The sequence below is a fragment of the Hemicordylus capensis genome, chromosome 2 (assembly GCF_027244095.1).
Source record: "Hemicordylus capensis ecotype Gifberg chromosome 2, rHemCap1.1.pri, whole genome shotgun sequence".
Taxonomy (NCBI): domain Eukaryota; kingdom Metazoa; phylum Chordata; class Lepidosauria; order Squamata; family Cordylidae; genus Hemicordylus; species Hemicordylus capensis.
Window position 1 is genome coordinate 228682009 of NC_069658.1, and position 20483 is coordinate 228702491.

The following is a 20483-nucleotide window of genomic DNA, read 5'->3' on the forward strand; positions in this document are numbered from 1 at the left end:
AGAGTGTCCTAGGGAAGCAGCTGGCTGAGAAGCTGCTGGGGAAATGGGAACACCACAGCCTGAAGGCTGAAGACAGCAGGAAGATCCCTACCTGTAAGTTCAGTTAGATGCACGGAGCATAGCAGGAGCGTAGCAAGACCCCCAGTGGCCAGGGGACAAAAGCTGGGCAGCCCCCCCCACATCGTGCATGCTCCCCAGTTCTTTAAGCCACGTCCCCTACATCTGACATCAGACGCAAGGGGTGGGGCAACCAACATCTCTCTGCCGCTGCTCCTACCTCCTCATTGGCTGGCAGCCGCTGCCACTGCCCTGCCACGACTTATCTTGGCCTCTGTGATGTGGGGGGTGAGCCGAGGGAGGAGGCCACCCCCCATGTCGGCGGTGGGCACTGTGGCTTTCAGTCCTCTCCAACCGCCCTGCGCAGTTGGAATGTAGACGTTGCATGCCTGTGACATCACGTCTGTGCAGGCATGCAGTTCAGCCAGAGAGGCCCATCAGCCACAGTGCCCACCTATGCCACCAACATGGGGGGGTGGCCTGCCCTGCTCAGCTCACCCCCCCAGAAGCCAAGATAAGAAGCGGCGGTGGAGCAGGTCAGGGCAGTGGCAGGGCCTGCTTGGGGGCTGCTTGGGGACCCCCTGACTCTCTGGGCCCAGAGACATTTGTCCCTGCTTGTCTAATGGACGTTATGCCCATGGAGGGAAGGTATTTTTTCCCATTGTGTTGCTTAAAATCTGAGTTGCCTGGTTAGTGAGCACTTTTCTCTTTCTTACAAACTGCCCTATGAAAAGACAATTGTTCTTATTGCATACCTCTTTCTTTTAATATGATAATAATCCCTTCATAAGAACAGCCCTGCTGGATCAGGCCCAAGGCCTATCTAATCCAGCATCCTGTCTTACACAGTGGCCCACCAGATGCCTCTGGGAAGCCTACAATCAAGAGAGGAGACCAGGGCATGCCTTCTCTCCTGCTGTTGCAACTGGATTTTAGACTTTTAGAGGCATCTTGCCCAGGGGCGTAACGATGGGGGGGCAGGGGGGGCACGTGCCCCAGGCGCCACTGGAGGGGGCGCCAAAGTGCCATGTGGGACCCCTGTGCCACCACCACCCCACCCCAAAATTTTAATTTTAGCTTTGGGGCGCACAGTGCCACGGCGCCCCAGCGAGCTCAGATCCGGGCGCCGCACTGCATGCTGCTGGCTGCGCTACGAACCTCCTCCTCCTGAGTCCTGGCACTCCCCGTCCCGCCCCCGGGCGCCTCTGTAATCTCTAGTTGCACGTGCTTCATTGCACGCTGAGGCTGCTTGCGAGAGAGGGAGGAGCATGTGTTTTTTTGTTGCTCCGGGAGTAGAAGAGGCTGCCTGGCTGCTGTGTGGGGAGAGCAAGGAGCAGTGGACTACAACGATCAAGCCGAGGACGGAGCCAGGAAAAGGAGGAGGGGGAAGCTTGCTGCTTTCTCAACAATAAGACCAAGGGGTGTGTGTGTTTATTTATTTATTAAAATGAATTTGCGGGGGACTTGCTTGTTGCTTGGAGGTTTCTTGGCGGGCGGGGGACTGTTGGGTTGGCACGGCTGGCTTGGAGGAGAGGAGACTGAGAGACTAGCAGCAGGGCCGGAGGAGGACTGCAGGACAGACCGAGCAACTTACAAGCGAAGCAATTTGATGCATGCAATACAGTAACCCTGCATGCATAAGAGGGAGGAGGGAATACATGATGGCTGGCTGCAAAACAAAGTTATCTTCTCTGGTGGTCACTCATCATGAGCTCAAATATGCAGCGGCGGCGCAGCACACAGACCATGTGACCCGTGAATGCTCCTGAAGGGGGGCGGGCGGGCGGGCGGGCAGGTGGCATTTGTAAGAGTAAAGGTGGCGCCCAGCTTTTAAAAACAGGCACAAACTTGAGGGGAGGCAGAGAGAAGTGAAGGAGGTGGCCACTGTTCCTCCTCCTGCTGCCGCTGCTGCCGCACCTTGCCTTGCCAGCCTAGAAACACACCCACATGCCGACGAGAGTGTGTGACTTCCCGACATCCAACACAGACGTTAAAGTCACTTTGATTTAAATATGAGCATTAAGTACATTCTTAAAGCAGCTCCGTTTACTTTTAGATGCCCCCGCGCAGCCCACCCCCGCCCTGATCATTCAGCAGAGCGCAGCCTTCAGAAGTGGAGCCCATTCTAATGCATGCAGAGATAAGAACTTCATTTTACTCCCTGTCTTTTCTATTTGTGCTGCAGGAGGGGCGTAGAAGAGGAGGGGGTGGCTGCTTTGTCAAAGTTTTTGTCTGTGGCGACATTTCTTGGGTTGTCATCAGCACCAGTTGTGGGGGAAAGAAAGGCAACAGTTTTCCCTGTAGATTCAAGCCCCAACCGCTTAGGTCAGAGGCAGAAATGCTGTTTTGCAGACACCAGAAATCTGATGAACTGCATAAAACCTTTGCCTTTATGGCCAGTCGCCGTGGTATGAAAGGAATGGTGCACCGTAGAATTTTGGGGACATTGGGATGTGCTAATGGTAGATTGCTGGCTTTTTGGTTGATATAGTGTAGGAGATGTTTTGTTATTGGAGCAAGGAGTAAGCAGGGAGAGATGATGAAGGCATGAACTTCTTCAAGCTTTGGCAATTTACTCCTAAATTAACTTAAGCAGTAAAAGTGTCTCACTTCTGTTCTGTCAGTGTTCCTATTGTTGTTGCTTAGTGGGGATTCAAGCTTCTTTGCTTTTCCTTCAAGGTGTGGAGAAAGCGGACAGAGGCATGCCTACCTTCCAAACTTGTAATATTAGAACTTGTGGGTCATTGAATGAAATTTAATGATCAGAGATTAGGAACAAATTTAAAAACTTATTCATACAAGGAATAGTTCTTATGAAACTCACTGTCACAAGATATGATGGCCACTTGCTGAAAGAATAAGTAGAGAAAAACATGTAGGCAAGATTTATAAATGGACTCAATGGCACAACCTTACCTTAATAAAGAATGAAAACAATTTCATAACATTCTCTCCCCACCCCTTCCCCATTTTGCTGAGATGCCTTTAAAAATATTATAGCTAGATTGGATAGGTCTCTCAGTGGTGATTAATGATAACATATATAAACCTCCACGTTCAAAGACAGTAGGTATGCCACAGAACACCAGTTGTGCTGAGCAACTGAGAACACACGGCAGCAGGCAGCTGCCTCCTGCAGGGCCAGGCTCTCTCTTGCTAGGAGAGAGACTAAATTTTTTTAAAAGTATTTATTATTTATTTTTAGCCATCCAAAGGCTCTGGGTGCTTGGGAGGGGCGCGGGGGGGGGCAATTTCAGTGTTTGCCCTGGGCGCAGAGGCGTAACGATGGGGGGGCAGGGGGGGCACGTGCCCCAGGCGCCACTCCTGCTGGTCACATGGGGGGCGCCAAAAAGTCCCATGGCCCCCCCACCGATCCCCCCCCAATTTTTAAAATAAAAATTTCTTTAAACTCAGTCAAAGGAGCGCGTGGCACCCCCTCCCCACGAGCGGTCCCTGCTGCGCCCGACTGTGGCAGAGTCTCCGGGGCGCCCAGGCAGCCGCGGACCTGTTGCACCCACACCCACACCCCCTCGCACAGTGGCGCCCGGCAGGCGGGCTGCCGCCGGTTCTTCCCTTCCCAGCGCTGTGCAGAGCCGGCTGCACACGTGGAGGGAAATTGGTTGAGTTGCAGAGGACAGGGAGGGAGCCGGCTGCATTGCACACGTGGAGGTTAGTTGAACTGAGGAGAACAGGGTGGGAGCAGCTGCTGGGGGCTTTCTCCTCATTGTCGTGACTAGTCTACTCTGAGTCACGACCTACTTGCTTAATTCTGCTGCCTGCCGTGCACTTTCATCGCCTGGCTGCACTGTGCCCACGTGGAGGGAGGTTTTGCTGAGCAGGACAGGGAGTGAGCAACTGGGAGCACGGTGAAAGATCTGGACAATTATTCAGATCATGGAAATTGTATTGAAGTCGTGGTGAGTGCAAATGGCATGTGGGGTGCAGGCAGAGGGGTGGTGGGGAATGCAAAGGTGGGGAGGGAAGGAGCCCCTCAGTCTGGTGAGGTAAAAAGTAAAAAATTTTAAAAGCCCATTGTAATGCAATGCCGGGCAACTTGCCAGGGGAGGAAGAATATGGACAGGAGAGATCATGCACTTTTCGAAGTTCCCATTTCTAATAGATAAGTTGGCTGGAGTCAGATCTTTGTCTGCTGCATTTTTAATGAAGCAAGTGGTGGTGGGGGGTGTTTGGTAAAATCTTTTTATACATACTCAGAGTTAGGACTCCAAATGCACTTGGAGACATCCCACCCCCCACTCAGTGGTGGAATGTTCCTGGAGAAACATTTTCTCCTGCTTTAAGAAAGATTTGTGCCTCTTTCAAGCAAAGGGGCAGGAGGAGTTATGCTTCCGTTTTTTCTCTGTTGCTGCTCCGTGCCTTCTCCCTCTGAATGACCCTAGCTACAGACAGAGTGTATGCATGTGAGAACGTTTTTTTGTTGGTTTTGCTGGTGCAAAATAATTAAGGAAAGAATTCAAGGTGGAGGGGATTGGGCAGACACGGGAAGAAATCAGTTTGCACTGAGTGTCTGCTCTCAGCAAAGCTTTATTTCTCGCTCCCCGCCCCCTCTGTGTGGCACCTCCCTCCTCCGATTCTCCTTAACTCTTCCTTGCTGTGGCTATTTCTCTCGGGCTATTCCCAAAAGTAAGATCTTCTCCATCCTGCTCAGCCTTTAGCTCTGGAGATTCTAGGTGGGTCGGGACTTAAAATAACTTTAAAGAAATCGTATTTGCTAAGGCTGTGCAATAACGCGATGACAAACGCTCATTGTTTTGCTTTGTCTTTAAAGTCTCCTTTCTAAACTGTTCCAGGTTTTGTTTTGTTTGCCGCTCCATTCATGAAGAGTAGATTATTATTCTCCCTCCCCCTTGCATCGGTGCTCCCCAATTTGTTTCTTTGTCAGTCGTTCTCTTGCCGCTTGGGTTCAGTTTAAAAAACAAACAAACAAAAAAAAACCCACACACACACACACAGATAGAGTCTTTCAAGAGAGGGAGGAATGTTGTGCCAGCCTTCAGGGGTCTTAGGGGTTTGTGCCTCTCTGTGTGCACGTTGTGCAAAAAATGAACCACTGAAATGTTTGCTTTTGTGATTCAGAGGTTGCCTGCATCCTCCTAGTATTAGTAACCTTAGCTCTGGGCTTTTTCCTGCTGAGGGAGGGCTTCTCCTGCTTTCCCCTACAGGGCTGTATTTTTAATAACTGTTCAGCATCTTTAGGCTTATTCTTACATAATCCCACCCTCTTCCTCCTTTTTCCTCTCCTCCCAAGTTGTATGAGGAAGGAATATTTCAGATATTGGAGTCAGCAGGTAGAGTCCTGAATGTAAGATTAGATCTCAGGTGGGAGGGATGTTTACCACCACTTTATACCTCAGACCACATTCCAATGGGGTGGAGACCCAAGACAAGAGGATATCATAGGGCTCCATCAGACACTTCCAGATTCTTATAAAGCTGGAAAAGTATATCAACTTAACCCTCCATTGTAGTCCATTCCTTCTGCCCAGATCCAGTGGGAGTGCTAGATTTAAGCTGTGTGCATCGTGTTCTATCTTTTGACCTTCATGTACAAGATTGCTAAGACCATAGAGCTGAAAGTTACCCAAAATATAAAGTTCAGTCCCTGGGCTAAGATAAGATCCCCTGTACATAATCCAACACCTTCAATAGATTATTTTCATTGCATTTGGATCAGACTCTGGCAGGGGAATGAATGGAGGAGCATCATGCCCAAGATCTACAGGACAATGCATAATCAGTTCAATAGAAAACACCCAGATAGTTAAAGAAAGTGAGCCAAGCCACACTAAGTAAAAAATCTCTTTGGGCGTCACTAGCCACACTCATGTGATAACAGTGGCTTGTCTCTAAAATTAAATGGGCCACATAACTCAAACCTGACTGTCAGTTAAAGGTAAAGGCAAAGTGTGCCGTCAAGTCAATTTCAACTCCTGGTGCAGACAGAGCTGTGTGGTTTTCTTTGGTAGAATACAGGAGGGGTTTGCCATTGCCTCCTCCCGTGCAGTGTGAGATGATGCCTTTCAGCATCTTCCTATTTCGCTGCTCACCGATATAGGTGTTTCCCATAGTCTGGGAAACATGCCAGTGAGGATACAAACCAGCAACCTTCTGCATTTCCTGGCTGTGCCACTTAAGGTGACTGACTGTCAGTTGCATCCCCCTAATTTGAACACCAAGCCTGCTAAACCAGATGTAGGGGGCAGGTGATTGTTACTTAGTAGTGATGCATGCTATGCATGCACAGAAGCACTCTGCTATTCTGTAATCTGTCTGAGGGCTGATTTCCTAACTGAGAGCAGGTTCTGGGGCAGAGCCCAGATCATGGCTGTCAAAATCTTTTGGCTAGAAATAAGAAGAAACCCTTTTTGTATGATTTTTTTTTTGGCAGTGCCAAAAAAAACCCCCAAACCAATCCCCTTTTCCAAAAAGGAGTTTCAGCCTTTTTGCAAAAGTGTTTGGCTGTCCATGTACATTGCCCTTACTTGCTCTCATTCTCAAATTGAGAATGTACATGAACAGCCTCCATGGGTCAAGGCAAACTCTGTGACCTTGCTCTGCTGAGTGCAGAAAGAGAAGAAACTGACTTTGATCACATCATAGACCAATTTGCATCAGTGAAAGCAAGGAAGGTGCAGTTGTAGTGTTATAATTTGTTAATTAAGAGATCAACGAGCTTTACTTGTATTGTTGAGCTGATATTATGGTAAAGTTATCTGAAAGATGAGTGTCAGATATTTGGACAGGGGTGCAATTTAAGTGCTTGCCCTAGGCGCTATTTTCCCTAGACATGTCTCTGTTTGTGTTTCAGTCAGATATATGCTGGGGGGGGGGGCGTGGCGCGGGGGGGGGCAATTTCAGTGCTTGCCCCGGGCGCCGTTTTCCCTAGTTACGCCTCTGATCTTGCCTCTGAGGCTGGAGGTGGCCTATAGCCACCAGACTACAGGCCCGTCCTTAGGGCGGGCGACCAGAGCGATTGCACCACCCGGCGCCTGGATGGACCGGTGGTGGCGGCTGCTGCACGCGAGCCGCCTCGCTCTCCGTTGGCCCGACAGCCTTGCGCCAGCCCTCCCTGGCTCCCGGCACTGTGGCGCACACCTGTGGCCCAGCGAGTAGCCTGATTCTTTGCTCGCTCGGCAGCCTCCCGCGCCACCCCCAGCGACTCCTGGCGACAGGGTCCAAGACCTGCGTGGCTCCTTGTGGCGACCCCCGTGCGGAAGCTGCTTCCCTCCCTCCCGGCTAGAAGCTACCGCTGCAAAGATCCTGCTACAAGAGGCGGGTGGGGCGGCGTGTCGTGTCTGCCTCCCAGTGGCTTCCTGATCCTCCCTGCCCCGGAGGGCGTGGACCCTCTGCAGGGGATCTGCCCAGGCGACCCACCGCCGCCTCCTCTCATCCTGTTCTCACTTTGGCAAGGCAAGTCTGGAGCAATCCGGAGGGAGGAGGAGGGTTAAAGGGAGCGAGAGGAGACTCCTAGAGAGAACCCAGGAGGAAGCGTCTCCTTGCCCGCGTTCTCCGCCCCGCCCCCGAAAGGGTCCTTTCCTTGATCTGCCGACAACATCGACTCCTTCTAGGGACCTGGTGGTGGGTGTCAAGTGCGCGTTGGCGGCAACAGCAGCAGCAGGACGCGGGAGGTGGGCTGGCAAGTGCCCAGCGAGGCCGCAGGTTGGAAGGGGGCGAGGCAGCAACTTTGATAGCGGCAGCGGGCGGAAAGCCGGCCGCGAAGTGGTGCATGTCCGACCGCTGCCGCTTCCCTGCACGGTTTTCACACACGGGTGGCGCCGCAGTCCCGGCGGTGGTAGAGTGAGGCAAGGCGAGGCAGGGGAGATCTGGGGCACACACCCCCCCCCCAAATATTGGGGGCCCCGTTTCTCTGGGCCCCGTAAAGATACCACTGCTAGCACACTTAGCAGTAGTTATGAGAGGGAAGCTGAAGCGTAGGCAGGGAGACAGAGGGAGGAGTTGCGCAGGAGGGCAAAGCAGTGGCCAGGTGGCTGTGCGGAGATTGGTCAGTGCTCAGCTGGTGAAGCCGGATCCTCCCTCCAGTCTCTGGTTTCTCTGTGACTTTTACCATCCATCTGACTTTGGTACAGGGAGAAGCCTCAGCCACTACCTAGATTAGAATCGCCCAGATTTGCTTGCAAAATTTCCTCCAGCTACACGGCAGAATGTAACGTTGCCAAGAGAGAAAGGTGTTGCCTTCACACCTGTTTGGATTAGCTCCACCTGTTTGGGCAGCTCTTCTATTAAGAGAGAAATTGGCCAAAGAGCAGGGAGACCTTTGAGTATTCCTGGAGGCTGCCCTGGACTACAGACAAAAGATGGAGGAAGAAGAATTGGCTAGGCCTAGAGCAGTTAGAGGCCGTGAGGGTGGAAGTGCTGGGGAATTCTGGAAAAGGACAGAGCAGAAGATGCTGGGAGAGAATTTCACTGCCTCTGATGTACAGCGCCAGCGCTTCAGGCAGTTCTGCTACCAGGAGGCCGAAGGACCCCGAGAAGCTTGTAGCCAACTCCATAGCCTTTGCTGCCAGTGGCTGAAATCAGAAAGACACACGAAAGCTCAGATCCTGGACCTGGTGATCCTGGAGCAGTTCCTGGCCATCCTGCCCCTGGAGATGGGGATCTGGGTCAGAGAATGCGGAGCAGAGACCAGCTCCCAGGCGGTGGCCCTAGCAGAAAGTTTCATCCTGAGCCAGGCAGGGAAGAAGAAGCAGGCACAGCAGCAACAGGAGGAGGTGAGAGTATGTTTCATCCTGGTAACACGCACTCATGGCATTTCCAGTCCCACTTCTGGTCACTGCAACAACGGAGTGGCAAGGAGAAGTGGTGTGCACGGAACTGTGCCCCACGGTTCGGCGCCGGCGGGGTGTGTGTGTTCTTTAAGGGTGAGAGGGGTGCACCTACCCCTCCCGCCACTTTCCCCCCGCTGGTGCTTCTTTTAAAAAAAACATTTTGGGGCAGCAGTGTACCTCCCTGCCGCCCCTGCCCCATTTTTGGCCGGAAGTACCGTGTGCGCATGCACCCTTCCCTGTCCTTGAAGCCACCCCTGTCCCACCATCAGCTTGAAGGGAGCCGATTCTGTGACCTTCCCTATCCCAGGGCTCTTAGAAAGGGAAAGAACATGGCGCAGTGTGCCAAAAGAAAGTCTTGGTACATAGTTAGATTCATATGGGAGAAAGTAGTGTTGGATGTAAATTATTTTCTGATTCCTCTCTCCTTTCCCTTCTTTGTCATACAGGGGCAGAGGCTATCAAAAGCAGACACGGATTTATCTGAGGCCCAGAAGACTCTGTCAGACCCCAGACAGAAGCTGCTGTTCAGGGGGAAGTTGCCAGAGGATGACACAGGGGCCACCTTAAGGGGTAGGGAGTAACGGGGAATATTTCATCTTGCTCTCCTTCACTTTGAGTATCCCTGAAGTCTGAGAGCTGCTTTTCCCTTTCTTTTTAGATTTTGAGCTGGGGAAAGCTTCTCTCCAGCCTCATGTCCTAATTGAATGATGAGTAACTTGACTACTTTGTGTCCAATCCAGCACTTTCAGTTGTACCCAAGATCCAGTTTGGGAAAAGATTGCTTTCACACAAATACCATATTTTTGTGCATAGTCTCTGTGCATGCCAGGAACTCTCACCTGCCTAGAGCCCACAGTTCATTAGCTTCCCTGTCATAAGTAAATTAGAAAGCCCCCACACAGTTGCTCCCCCACACGTTCCTCTGCTAGTGATTGTAAACTTTACTCCCCGCACTTCTCCCCACACGAGAAGAGATGGGTGAGATGGCTGCTGCTTCCTATGGAGGGAAGAGGGGTGAAAGAGTATTTCTGCTGCTTCCTTGCACCTGCCTGATCCAGGGATCCTCTAAAAATTCTCCAGTGTAGGGAAGCATTTCCCAAGGGGGGGGGAAGGGTAAATGCAAATTGTACACTGAAGAGTTTTAAGCTCCCTGTTGTAAGAAGTGCTAAAGAAAAAAGAAATGGAGCCACATGCTAGGAAGATGAAGAGTAATCTATGTGTAATGATCTCTTTATGGGTTTTTTAAAAGTACCTATTCATGTACTTTAAATTTGCTTCCTATTCAATGAATGCAGCATGCTTCCTAAAAAATGGTCTCTGTAAATGTCTTGCTAGAAAGCCCGCACCTCTTTTAGTCCCCACATCCTCCCTTCCATGTGCAAAAAAATGGATAAGCTGCAGGTTCTAAACATGGTAAATGAAATATTTATGTATTTTATTTAACTAGCTTGCTTTCACCCCTCCCTCACAATTAGTCCTCCAAGTAACAAATACAAATGCAGATGGGCAGAGTAAAATTCAACAGATTCAGCAGGATAAAGCTGTAAGTATCTTAGTAATTCCAAATGTTTTCACTTAGGGTCAGAAGCTGAGTGTCTGAGAAGGAAATTCCAAGGGGTGGGATCTGGGAGGGAGAAGCTAAATTGATAAATGGAGGGATGTAAAGCAAGACCTCCTGAGGGGGCCATCAAGAGCAAATATGGGGTGCCGGGGGAAAGTCATATTTAAGGTATTCATTCTCTCAATATGGCAGAAGTTCTTTCTGTCTTGTATGAGCATGCCTGGCCCTTAATCTCTTATTTGGAGATTCTGCTCAGAATGCCTCTACCTTCTGAGCAGGGCCTTCTTGGTTGTGGTGCCTCATCTCTGGAATACCCTACACCTACCAGTCCCATCAAGTATACACCTTAACTGCCTTTTGACAGGAGCTGAAGCTGTTTTTTTATTCTTTCTGGTTTTGAATACTGCCCGCTTTCAATTATTTATACATTTATTCATTCGATTTATATACCACCCTTCCAAAATGTCTCAAGGCGGTTTACAACAGAATAAAAACAATTAAAACCCATTAACAATTAAAATCAAAAGTATAAAAAACAGAATAAAACCAATTAAACATTCAAACAGTTTTTAAAAACCCTGAAAAACCAGGGCAAATGTTTAAAACAATTGAAAACAGTTAAAAAACCCTAGAAGGCCAGACCAAACAGATAGGTTTTAAGGGCTCTCCTGAAAGACAGTAATGAACTCTAATCACAGATTTCTGCCAGGAGTGCATTCCACAGCCCAGGAGCAGCTTCATAGAAGGCCCGCCTGAGTCACCGCTAGATGTACTGGTGGCAGAGACAGAGCTCCTCAGATGACCTTAATGTGCAGTGGGGATCATGCAGAAGGCGGCACTCTCCAAGATATTTTTTCCCTTGCAACTGATTTATTATTATTTTTTGTTCAGTTTATATACTGCCTTTCATAAAACTTATCCCAAGGTGGTTTATGGAAGTTAATAAAAATAACATTCCACAGTATCACATTAAAATATTAAAACCATAAAACACCAAAAACAATCATAAAAAGCAAAACAGAGCACCCAGAAGGGGAGACTGGCAACCCCTAAGGGAGAAACACTTGAACAAATAAAATCATTTTCAGTTGTTTTTAAGAGCAGCCACGGATGCCAGAGAATGGACACCCACCAGGAGAGCACAGCCACAGATGTCAAGGAGCGGACATTCACTGAGAGAGCATTCCAGAGCCTGGGGGCAGCAACAGAGAAGGCCCTTTCTTATGTACACAGTGGATGAGCTTCCCTCAATTTATTTATTTATTATTATTTATTTATTTGATTTATATACCGCCCTTCCGAAATGGCTCAGGGCGGTTTAATGCCAGCACATGGAGCAGAGCCCCCCTCCCCCGCTGATTATTTACTTTCCTCCTCCTCCCTCCCGCTCCTCTCTTCCCCTCCTCTCCCTTTGCTCCTGCTATTACTACTGCTTTACTACTGTTATTATTTGCTTTAATCGTTTGTGTGGTTCTCCTCTCTTGTGAAAATGAGTTGTTTGCCATGATCTTTGGAGAGTTTGACTGAAAGGCAGGGATAGAAAATGTTAATGTTGATAATAATAATAATAATAAATTTACAAAGGGAAGGACAGACCCCTTGAGTGGGGCCTGGCAGTTAAGAGAATTTTTTGTCCTCCTTGTTCTCTTTCCCAGGTGGCAAGATCACACTGGCTGTTCAGTCCAGGCCTTCTCTCTCTGGTGGATTGGAGATGGCTTCTCTGCAAATGGAACAGGTAGGAGAGAAATCATGCTGGAGGAGGAGGCGGCATAGCCTGGGGTCTTCTGTCCCCTGAGCATCTCCCTGGGTCTGGAAGAATCAACCTCCCGCTTCTGGCTTAGGATATAAAATCTGCCCAGATGGAAGTCTTTCAAGGCCACTGGGGTAGCTTAGAGGCCGGAAGGGGAACTTTCTACTACTAGTGCCGTCTTTCAATTGTTACATTATCTGTGGCAACAAAAAGCTTCCTTCTTATGCCAGGGTCTGGTGACTATTGAGGAGATGGCTGTGAATTTCTTGGAGGAGGAGTGGGCTCTGCTGGATCCAGACCGAAGAGCTCTGCACAGAGAAGTTACAGAGGAATTCTGTGGGCATCTGGCCTCTCTGGGTAAGGCTATTCTTCTCTGCTCCTATTTTTTGGTCTGCGTTAGTGAACAAGAGGGTTTTTACAGAGAAAGCAATTCCATGATCTCGTAATTGGAGGTGTAGCTATAATTGAGTGGATGGGTTCAAAGAACCCTGGTCCCCTAGCCCCACCCCTCCCTACTTTCTTCATTATCTTCCTCACTCTGAGGGGCTGCCAGGGAGAAGGGTAAACACTGGCCCTCTCTCCCCCTAGCTATGCCCCTGCTTGTGATCATGGAATCATTTCCACCTCTGGGTGTGGTATTGGCACATAAGGATATGGCCCTTTTTGATGTTTTCTTCAGAATCTGTTTTCTCTCTCATCTTTGCACCTATTCCAAATTTAAATGGAGTCCCAAGAGGAGGAATTTTCACAGGCCTTGAAAAATTTCCTTTGGCTCTAGGAGCCAGCTCATAATTTAGGGGTCAAACACATCTTTCAGTCTTCAGGGTTTCAGATGTCCCCTCTGTGACTAATAAATGTCTGAAATTTACTTGACTTTTTTTTTTTACACCACTCTTTCAGCTGCATGCATGTAAAATAATTAAAAGGGGAAAACCACCACCACCTGCCTATTGTGAATGGAGGCACGGCAATTAAAATCACTCTTAATCTGGCTCTTTTCTTGGATGCCAGCGAATAATACATCCTGGAATATGAATAATGATCCTAAATAAAATGTTCTATATAGCATCTGAATGATATCTTGTGGGTGGAGGCAGGATTGCCTGTTACTCCTTGGATGCCTTCCTTGGATTCAGAAAAACCAATTGTTGGGTGGCTGTATTTGAGGGAGGCCTCTTGCCCTTCTTTAGTTTTGCTCCCTAACTGTTGTTATGGTCAGGGGCGTAACTAGGTTGGAGTGGGTCCTGAGACAAGATTCTTAAATGGGCCCGCCCCCCCCCCCCACCGTCGGGCAGCAGCGATATAGGAAGATGCTGAAAGGCATCATCTCATACTGCATGGGGGAGGCAATGGTAAACCCCTCCTGCATTCTACCAAGGAAACCACATGGCTCTGGGTTGCCAGGAGTGGACACCAACTCGACCACAACCTTTCCTTTCCTTTTTTATAGCTTTATGGATGTCACTCAATTACTTTGGGTTGTCTCCACATAGTCCTGCCTGCGTTACAATTCCTGTTAAATCTTCTGTGGCAATGGGGCATGTCTGTATATTGCCAATCTTCACTTTAAAAAGGGGGGGGGAATGGGGGGGTCTTTTCCAAAATCTTAGGAGCTGGTGTAGGAACAGAAGGAAAATCTGCAAACCAAAATGAGGTTTATTTAGGACCAACCCAAAGTAAACGAGTGTCAAACAGTAAGTTTTCTTTCTAATCCTACAGAACAATTTCTCAGGCAGAGGTAAGCAAAAAGCCAGAGGAGGAAGGGTGGGGCTTGTTCTAGGAGCCCCAACTGCCTGCACTTTATAAAATCTAAAAGTGGAGCTCAGGTTTACGGGGGAGATAGGGGTGGAGAGCCCCGTTTAGCATTTAAGGATTCCCCTCTTATTCTGCTGAACTCTGCTCCCCGGCTAAACCCATAACCCACACCTTCAATTTTACTACCTGCAGAAGTGTCATTCCTCTTCCCTCCAAAAGAAATGGAAGTGAGGGATTGAAGTTTTCTCTCTGTCTTCACCCCTGAGGGGCTGCAAATTTGGATCAGCCTCTGAACATTTTTGAAACTTTTGCCTAACGCGATCAAGGAATCCCTTGACTCCTCGGAAAGCCTCGCTAAGCAGATGCCGGGGGTGGGACTGTGTGAGCAGGAAGCTGTGGCAGGCAGGCATGCAAATGAGAGCACCCCAGAGCATTGTGGGAGCAGAAAACGGGGTGCAGCTCAGGACTTGGAGGGCAGCTGGACCTCAGCCAGCCAGTTTGGAGGGTGGCCGCGTGGCCGCGATGCCCCCTGAAGTTGGCGAATGGTGCTGTGCCAGGGCCACCATGTCCTGGGTAGCAGTGGGGAAAACCTGCCATGAGCTTTCCAGGCATGTCTCCTCGGCGGAAGATAATGGCCTGTCGTCGTGCCTGTAGTTATGCCCCTGAACAAAGGTGGAATTTTTTTTTTACATTTTTAAAAAAATACAGTTAATCAAGGAAGCTGGGGCCAGCGCTGGGTAGGGGAGGCACATGACATGTCTCTTGGGTGCCCCCTAAGCTGTGGGGCCCCCAGACGACTGTCTCCCCTTGCCCGATCATTGTTACACGCCTGGTTATGATTATACTAAACTAAGAGGTGAGACCTGTCGTTGACTGGGCAGAGTCATTTTGCATGGATTACACTGATAGGAAAGTTCAAGAAATTAAATATATAATAGCAGAATGTTTTATTAATGTACCTGCAAAAGGCGAGTAAAAACAGTTTGAGATGTGTAGGATTTCAACTTCAAACATTATGCACAGAGGAAGGTGAAAAACTTCCAGGATCTCTGGACAATCTGCTCTGAAGAAAAATTCCTTTCTGATCCCCAAAGTGGCAGACAGTACTAGCCTGATCTCGGCAGCATGGGCCATAAATAAGCAAGCAGTTAAAGCCCTACTAACTGAGCAAAGAGGCACCTTTCTAAAATGGTGATTCTCTTTATTGGGGTGTGGGGGTGGATCTGGCCCTATCAATCCCTAGCACAGCATCCTTCCGGTGGCTGTTGCTGGTGTCTGTCTTATGTTTCTTTTTTAGACTGTGAGCCCTTTGGGGACAGGGAGCCATTTTATTTATGTCTATGTAAACTGCTTTGGGAACTTTTGTTGGAAAATGGTATATAGATATTTGTCATATAAAGTTTTATTAAATTTGAATCACAGTAAATTTGAATCTGAGAGATCTGCTTCTCTTGAGCATGATGTTTGTAAATTATTGATCTGATTATTGAGCATTAAAAATCTGAGAATAACAGTTAAAATATGATTCTCTTCGACGTTTTCTACTAAAAAATACAAAAGAAAAAACGTAAATCTTAAACCTACACTACTTTTTACAAGAAGCATATTCCAGTGTAAAAAGTAGTGCACCCAGCTAATTTCAGTGGACAAAATGTGTATACAAAATTTGCTACCTGTAGGTCATTGGGAAGGTCTTGATTAGTCTGTAGGTCATTATTTTGCACAGACTCTTCAGAATATAGAATCGATTGTACTGAAAGAAGGAAGGCTTCCCTCATCTTCAAGAGTGAACTGTTTGTGATCATATGAACACAGATAAAATAACAGCGATGAAATGTGCATGACGATACTTCACAAAAGCTTCAAAATGATCTCTTTAATGAGCAAAACCAGGATGTAAAATAAACTTAGACATGTACGAGCTGTGCAAACATTTCAATGTAAAACACCATCATCAGTGCTCTGTTTGGCATATCAACGTAACATTTCAAGCCTTAAATACAATAGCCAAACTGAAAGTAGAAACAAATGAGAAGGGTTGGACGAAAACAAACAAATCTTTTAACCTTTTCAATGGCCAATATATCTCATGGCTTCTTTCATCTCTTCCTTTACATTAATATTGGGTTGCAATTGCTCTAAAAACATTGCTTCTTTAATCTTGCGCCTCATTAAATCCCCTTCAGCTGCCACTATTGACACTTCTGTTTGTGTTGCATCTGCTTGATGTTTTTCCCTCTCATGTGAATCGCCCACAGTTTACTTGTATTATGCTGCGTATCAGCCAAATGCTCTTTTATCTTTTTATTAATGGCTTTCCTGTTTCCCCAGTATAGAATGCTGTACTTTCCACACATCCTATCTTATACCTTACACCATCACCATCCCTCATTCTCCTCACAGATGAAACAATCCTTACTCTTCCATTTATTATCATTTATTATTAGTCAGTGGGAAAATGGCTTGACTACCAAGTCAGAGGTTTCCAGTTCGAATCCCCGCCGGTATGTTTCCCAGACTATGGGAAACATCTGTGTCGGGCAGCAGTGATATAGGAAGATGTTGAAAGGCATCATCTCAAACTGTGCGGGAGGAGGCAATGGTAAACCCCTCCTGTATTCTACCAAAGACAACCACAGGGCTCTGTGGTCGCCAGGGGTTGACACTGACTCAATGGCACACTTTAGTCAGGATGTAACTAGATGTTGTTTTAATGTCTTGGTTGTATGCTGTGCATACAACATTAGCCCTAACATCACATCTATTAAGAATTTCCTGCCATGTAAATCTGTGTTGCAAATGGAATTTTTAAAACCGGCAACCCTTTCTCAAACCCTATCCTCCTACTCAAAGTTTATACCCATTGATTCGAATCAGCTCTTCAGCCTTTTCTCAACTTGACAAGATGCATATAAAGTGGGTCTTCCAGTCTACTCCTTACACATATTCCAAGACCTGTGACTCCAAAATGCATCAACTGCCTTCTCTTCAAGGACTCCCTCACCTAAATGGTATCCTTGCTCAGAGGCCTCATTCCAGTGGTTAGCCTGAGTTTGAGTTTGCTTGCATGATTTTTTAATGATACAGATCAAAATGTTTGGTTTCTCCTTATTTGGTTCAGGTTCTAGTTCCGTTTTCTCTTTTCAGTATGAGCTTCCACAGTCCAGCATAGTCTAGAAAACAAGAGTCCTTGTCAACATTGAGTCTTGCAGACGGAAGGCACTCTGGGGATATATTTTCCATAACCCACATTGTCTCTGCCATGGGAACTGAGGGAGCCTGGACTGAGAGAAGGATGGGGGTGTGTCTGTGTGCAGCCAGCTGCAAAGTGGGAGGGTGCAATCACTTGGGCAAAGAAGCAATGGATAGTTCGTGAGCCCGCCCCCCTGTCTTGCAGTGCCTCCAACTTAAGCTCTCGGGGCTCCCCTCCTGCTTCATGCAGTTAGCTGATCTTTAGGGTGAAACGGTTGCTCTTCTCCCCCGCCACCCAGACCTTTGAATAAGGCCGGTGCACACACTGGGGACAGAGAGCAGCAGAAGAAAAGAGAGAGAAATTCAGCAACCAAGTGATGCTGGCAATAGGTTAAAGGAGAGAAGGAGAAGTGATTGGCACTGGCTGAAGGGTTTGGTGTGCAAGTTAGAGCCAATCGAAAGTGACTTTTTAGGATGTGGCAAGTTTTGCTTCCCCATGCATACTCTTGTATACAGCAGTCAATTGGGTTTCTTTTGTGATCTGAAGCTCTATTTCCCTCCACCCCCTCTTTTTATTTTGGCAGATGATGGAGGAGAAGCCAAGAAGGAATTTGAACAGCAGAGAAAGAATAGGGTAGCAAAGCAGGAGGAGGTTAAGAAATCTTCTGCTTCTGGATGCTCTGACTACCATGAATTTCCAAACAAAAAAAGGTACCGTGAAGGGAAGAGAGAGAATAAATGCCCTCCACATGCAAAAATCTTAACCAGCAAGTCAAGCTGTAGTAGTAATCAAAGAATTGCTACAGATAAGAAAAAATACAAATGTAAAGAGCATGGAAAGAGCTTCACTTGCAAAATGAGCCTTATTCCCCATCAAAGAATGCACACAGGGGAGAAACAATATCAGTGTTCAGAATGTGGAAAGAACTTCAGAAATCGCTCACACCTTAGCTCCCATGAAAGAATCCACACAGGGGAGAAACCATATCAATGCTCAGAGTGTAGAAAGAGCTTCAGAAATAGTTCACACCTTAGTTCCCATGAAAGAATCCACACAGGAGAGAAACCATATCAGTGCTCTGATTGTGGAAAGAGCTTCAGCCAGAGCTCAACCCTTCATTCCCATCAAAGGATCCACACAGGGGACAAACCATATCGGTGCTCAGAATGTGGAAAGAGCTTCAGCCAAAACAAATACCTTAGTTCCCATCAAAGAATCCACACAGGGGAGAAACCCTATCAGTGCTCCGAATGTGGAAAGAGCTTCAGCCAGAGTGCAAGCCTTAGTGCCCATCAAAGAATCCACACAGGGGAGAAACCATACCAGTGCTCAGAATGTGGGAAGAGCTTCAGGCAGAGGTCAAACCTTAATTCCCATCAAAGGATCCACACAGGAGAAAACCCTGACAATGTTCAGAATGTAGAAAAAGCTTTTGCCAAAACTCAAGCCTTAATTCCAATCAAATAATCCACACAGGAGAAAAACCTTATCAATGCCCAGAATGTGGAAAGAGTTTCCTCACATCTTAGTTACAATCAAAGAATCCACACCAAGAAACCATATTGGTGCTCAGAATGTGAAAGGATCTTCTGGACTTACTCTAAACTTATTTCCCATTGAAGAATTGACTCAAGATAAAAAATCCTATAAATGCTCAGAATGTGAAAAGAACTTCAGCTCCAGGAGCAGCCTAGTTTCCCACAAATAACACGCACACGGGGGGGAGAAACTGTAACAATACTCCGAGTGTGGAAAGAACTTCTGCAAGACCTCACTGTTACATCCCATCCAAGAATGCTCACAGGGAAGAAACTGTATCAGCTCAGAATGTGGAAAGACCTTCAGGACAAACTGGAAACTTACTATCACATTGTTCACAGAGGGGAGAAACCATATCAGTGCTCAAATTGTGGAAAGAGCTTCAGCAAGAACACAAGCCTTACTTCCCATCAAAGAATCCACCCAGGGGAGAAAACATTTCAGTGCCCCAGGTGTGGAAAGAGCTGCAGGCAGAGCTCAAAGCTCACTTTCCATCAAAAGAATCCACACAGGAGAAATTATTTATATGTGGAGAGAGTTGTGGGCTCATTGGGAGTAGTTTATCTTTCCTCTCCTAGCTGTAAAGCATCTGCTTCCATTTTAGTTTGGAAAGTCACTATCTGGGGGACCCTCCCAAGACAAGTGGGGGACTTTCATCTATCTGTGTTTCTTGCAAGGGATAAGAGGAGCCTTGGACAGTTTCCTTGGAAGGTCCCTAACCCTAACCCACCCTGACCCTGACCCTGACCCTGACCCTAACCCACCGGAATTCAGGAACACGCCGTGGCAGAGGGCGATCCCCATGCTGCAAGGGTCATGGCTGCACGGGGCGAAAGCGGAAGAGCTCTTCGACGCAGCGCTCAGCACTCAAGCACAAGCCCAAGCAGCCGCGGCGGTGAGGTTGCAGGCGCAGCTCTTGGAGCTGTCGAGGGGAATACGAACAGGATCCACGGCAGGAACCTCCCTTGGGGGTCTGGCTCCGGATCTGCGGCCGAGCGGCGACGGCGACGGCAGCCGGAGCAGTGCCAACAGTAGCAGGGACAGCAGCCACCAGAGTGGCCGGGACGACAGCTCCACACCGAGAGCCGCCCCCACCCAATGGAGGGACACCTCCAGGCAGGGAGAACGGCACCGCGGCGACGACGGGGAGAGGCAACGGGGCTGACCCCACCGGCCGGAACAGAACCTACGCCCAAGTAAGCGAAGGAGGGAGAGGAAGGGGGAGAGCGGATCGGAGAGAGGAAGGAGTGACGAGACCACCACGGGTGGGAAGGCAGGCCGCCGCCCCCACGGCGGGTGACGCGTGGGGGCCGGGAGGGTTCCCAGCGGATCTCGGGAACAGTGCGTTGGACGCCTGGATCCGAGCCCAAGCGGAACTGGAGGAAGAAGAAGAAGCAGCAGGAGGAGGAGAAGGAAGTGCAGAAAGAGCAGCAGCAGCAGCAGGGGAGGAGGAGGGAGGCAGACTCGGAGGGAGGACGTCTGGAAGTCCCCCTGTGCGAAGGTCGCTGTTCCGAGAGACGGAGCAGCTGAGGAGAGCGCGGCAACGTGCCAACAATTACGCAGCACAGACCGGCGTCTACCAAGGAGGAGGTCAGCTGGCTACGGCGGAGGAGGTGCAAGACCTCCAGGGGGCCGCAAGGTGGCTGGATTTCGCGGCCTCCCCCCCTCTCCAACCCCGAGAGGAGGCGGGCGGCGCTCCAGCCACAACCACGTGGGATGGCAGTAGTGGCATGATGAGTGACGACGACGATGAGGAGGAAGAGGAAGCAGGAGAAACAGTTACTGATGAGACAGGTAGAGAAGTGAGCGAGAGATCGCACG

The 20483-nt window shown here is 48.5% G+C and overlaps 1 protein-coding gene across 1 annotated transcript; it reads left to right on the forward strand.

The window, feature by feature from the left end:
• Positions 1-7323: 7323 nt before the first annotated feature.
• LOC128341644 (zinc finger protein with KRAB and SCAN domains 7-like) lies at positions 7324-19695 on the forward strand. The gene is made up of 6 exons (XM_053288035.1): positions 7324-7656; positions 8166-8807; positions 9311-9434; positions 12081-12160; positions 12406-12532; positions 17707-19695. The coding sequence occupies exons 2-6, from the start codon at positions 8394-8396 to the stop codon at positions 18588-18590; spliced, it is 1629 nt and encodes a 542-aa protein (XP_053144010.1). The 5' UTR covers positions 7324-7656; positions 8166-8393; the 3' UTR covers positions 18591-19695.
• Positions 19696-20483: the final 788 nt, after the last annotated feature.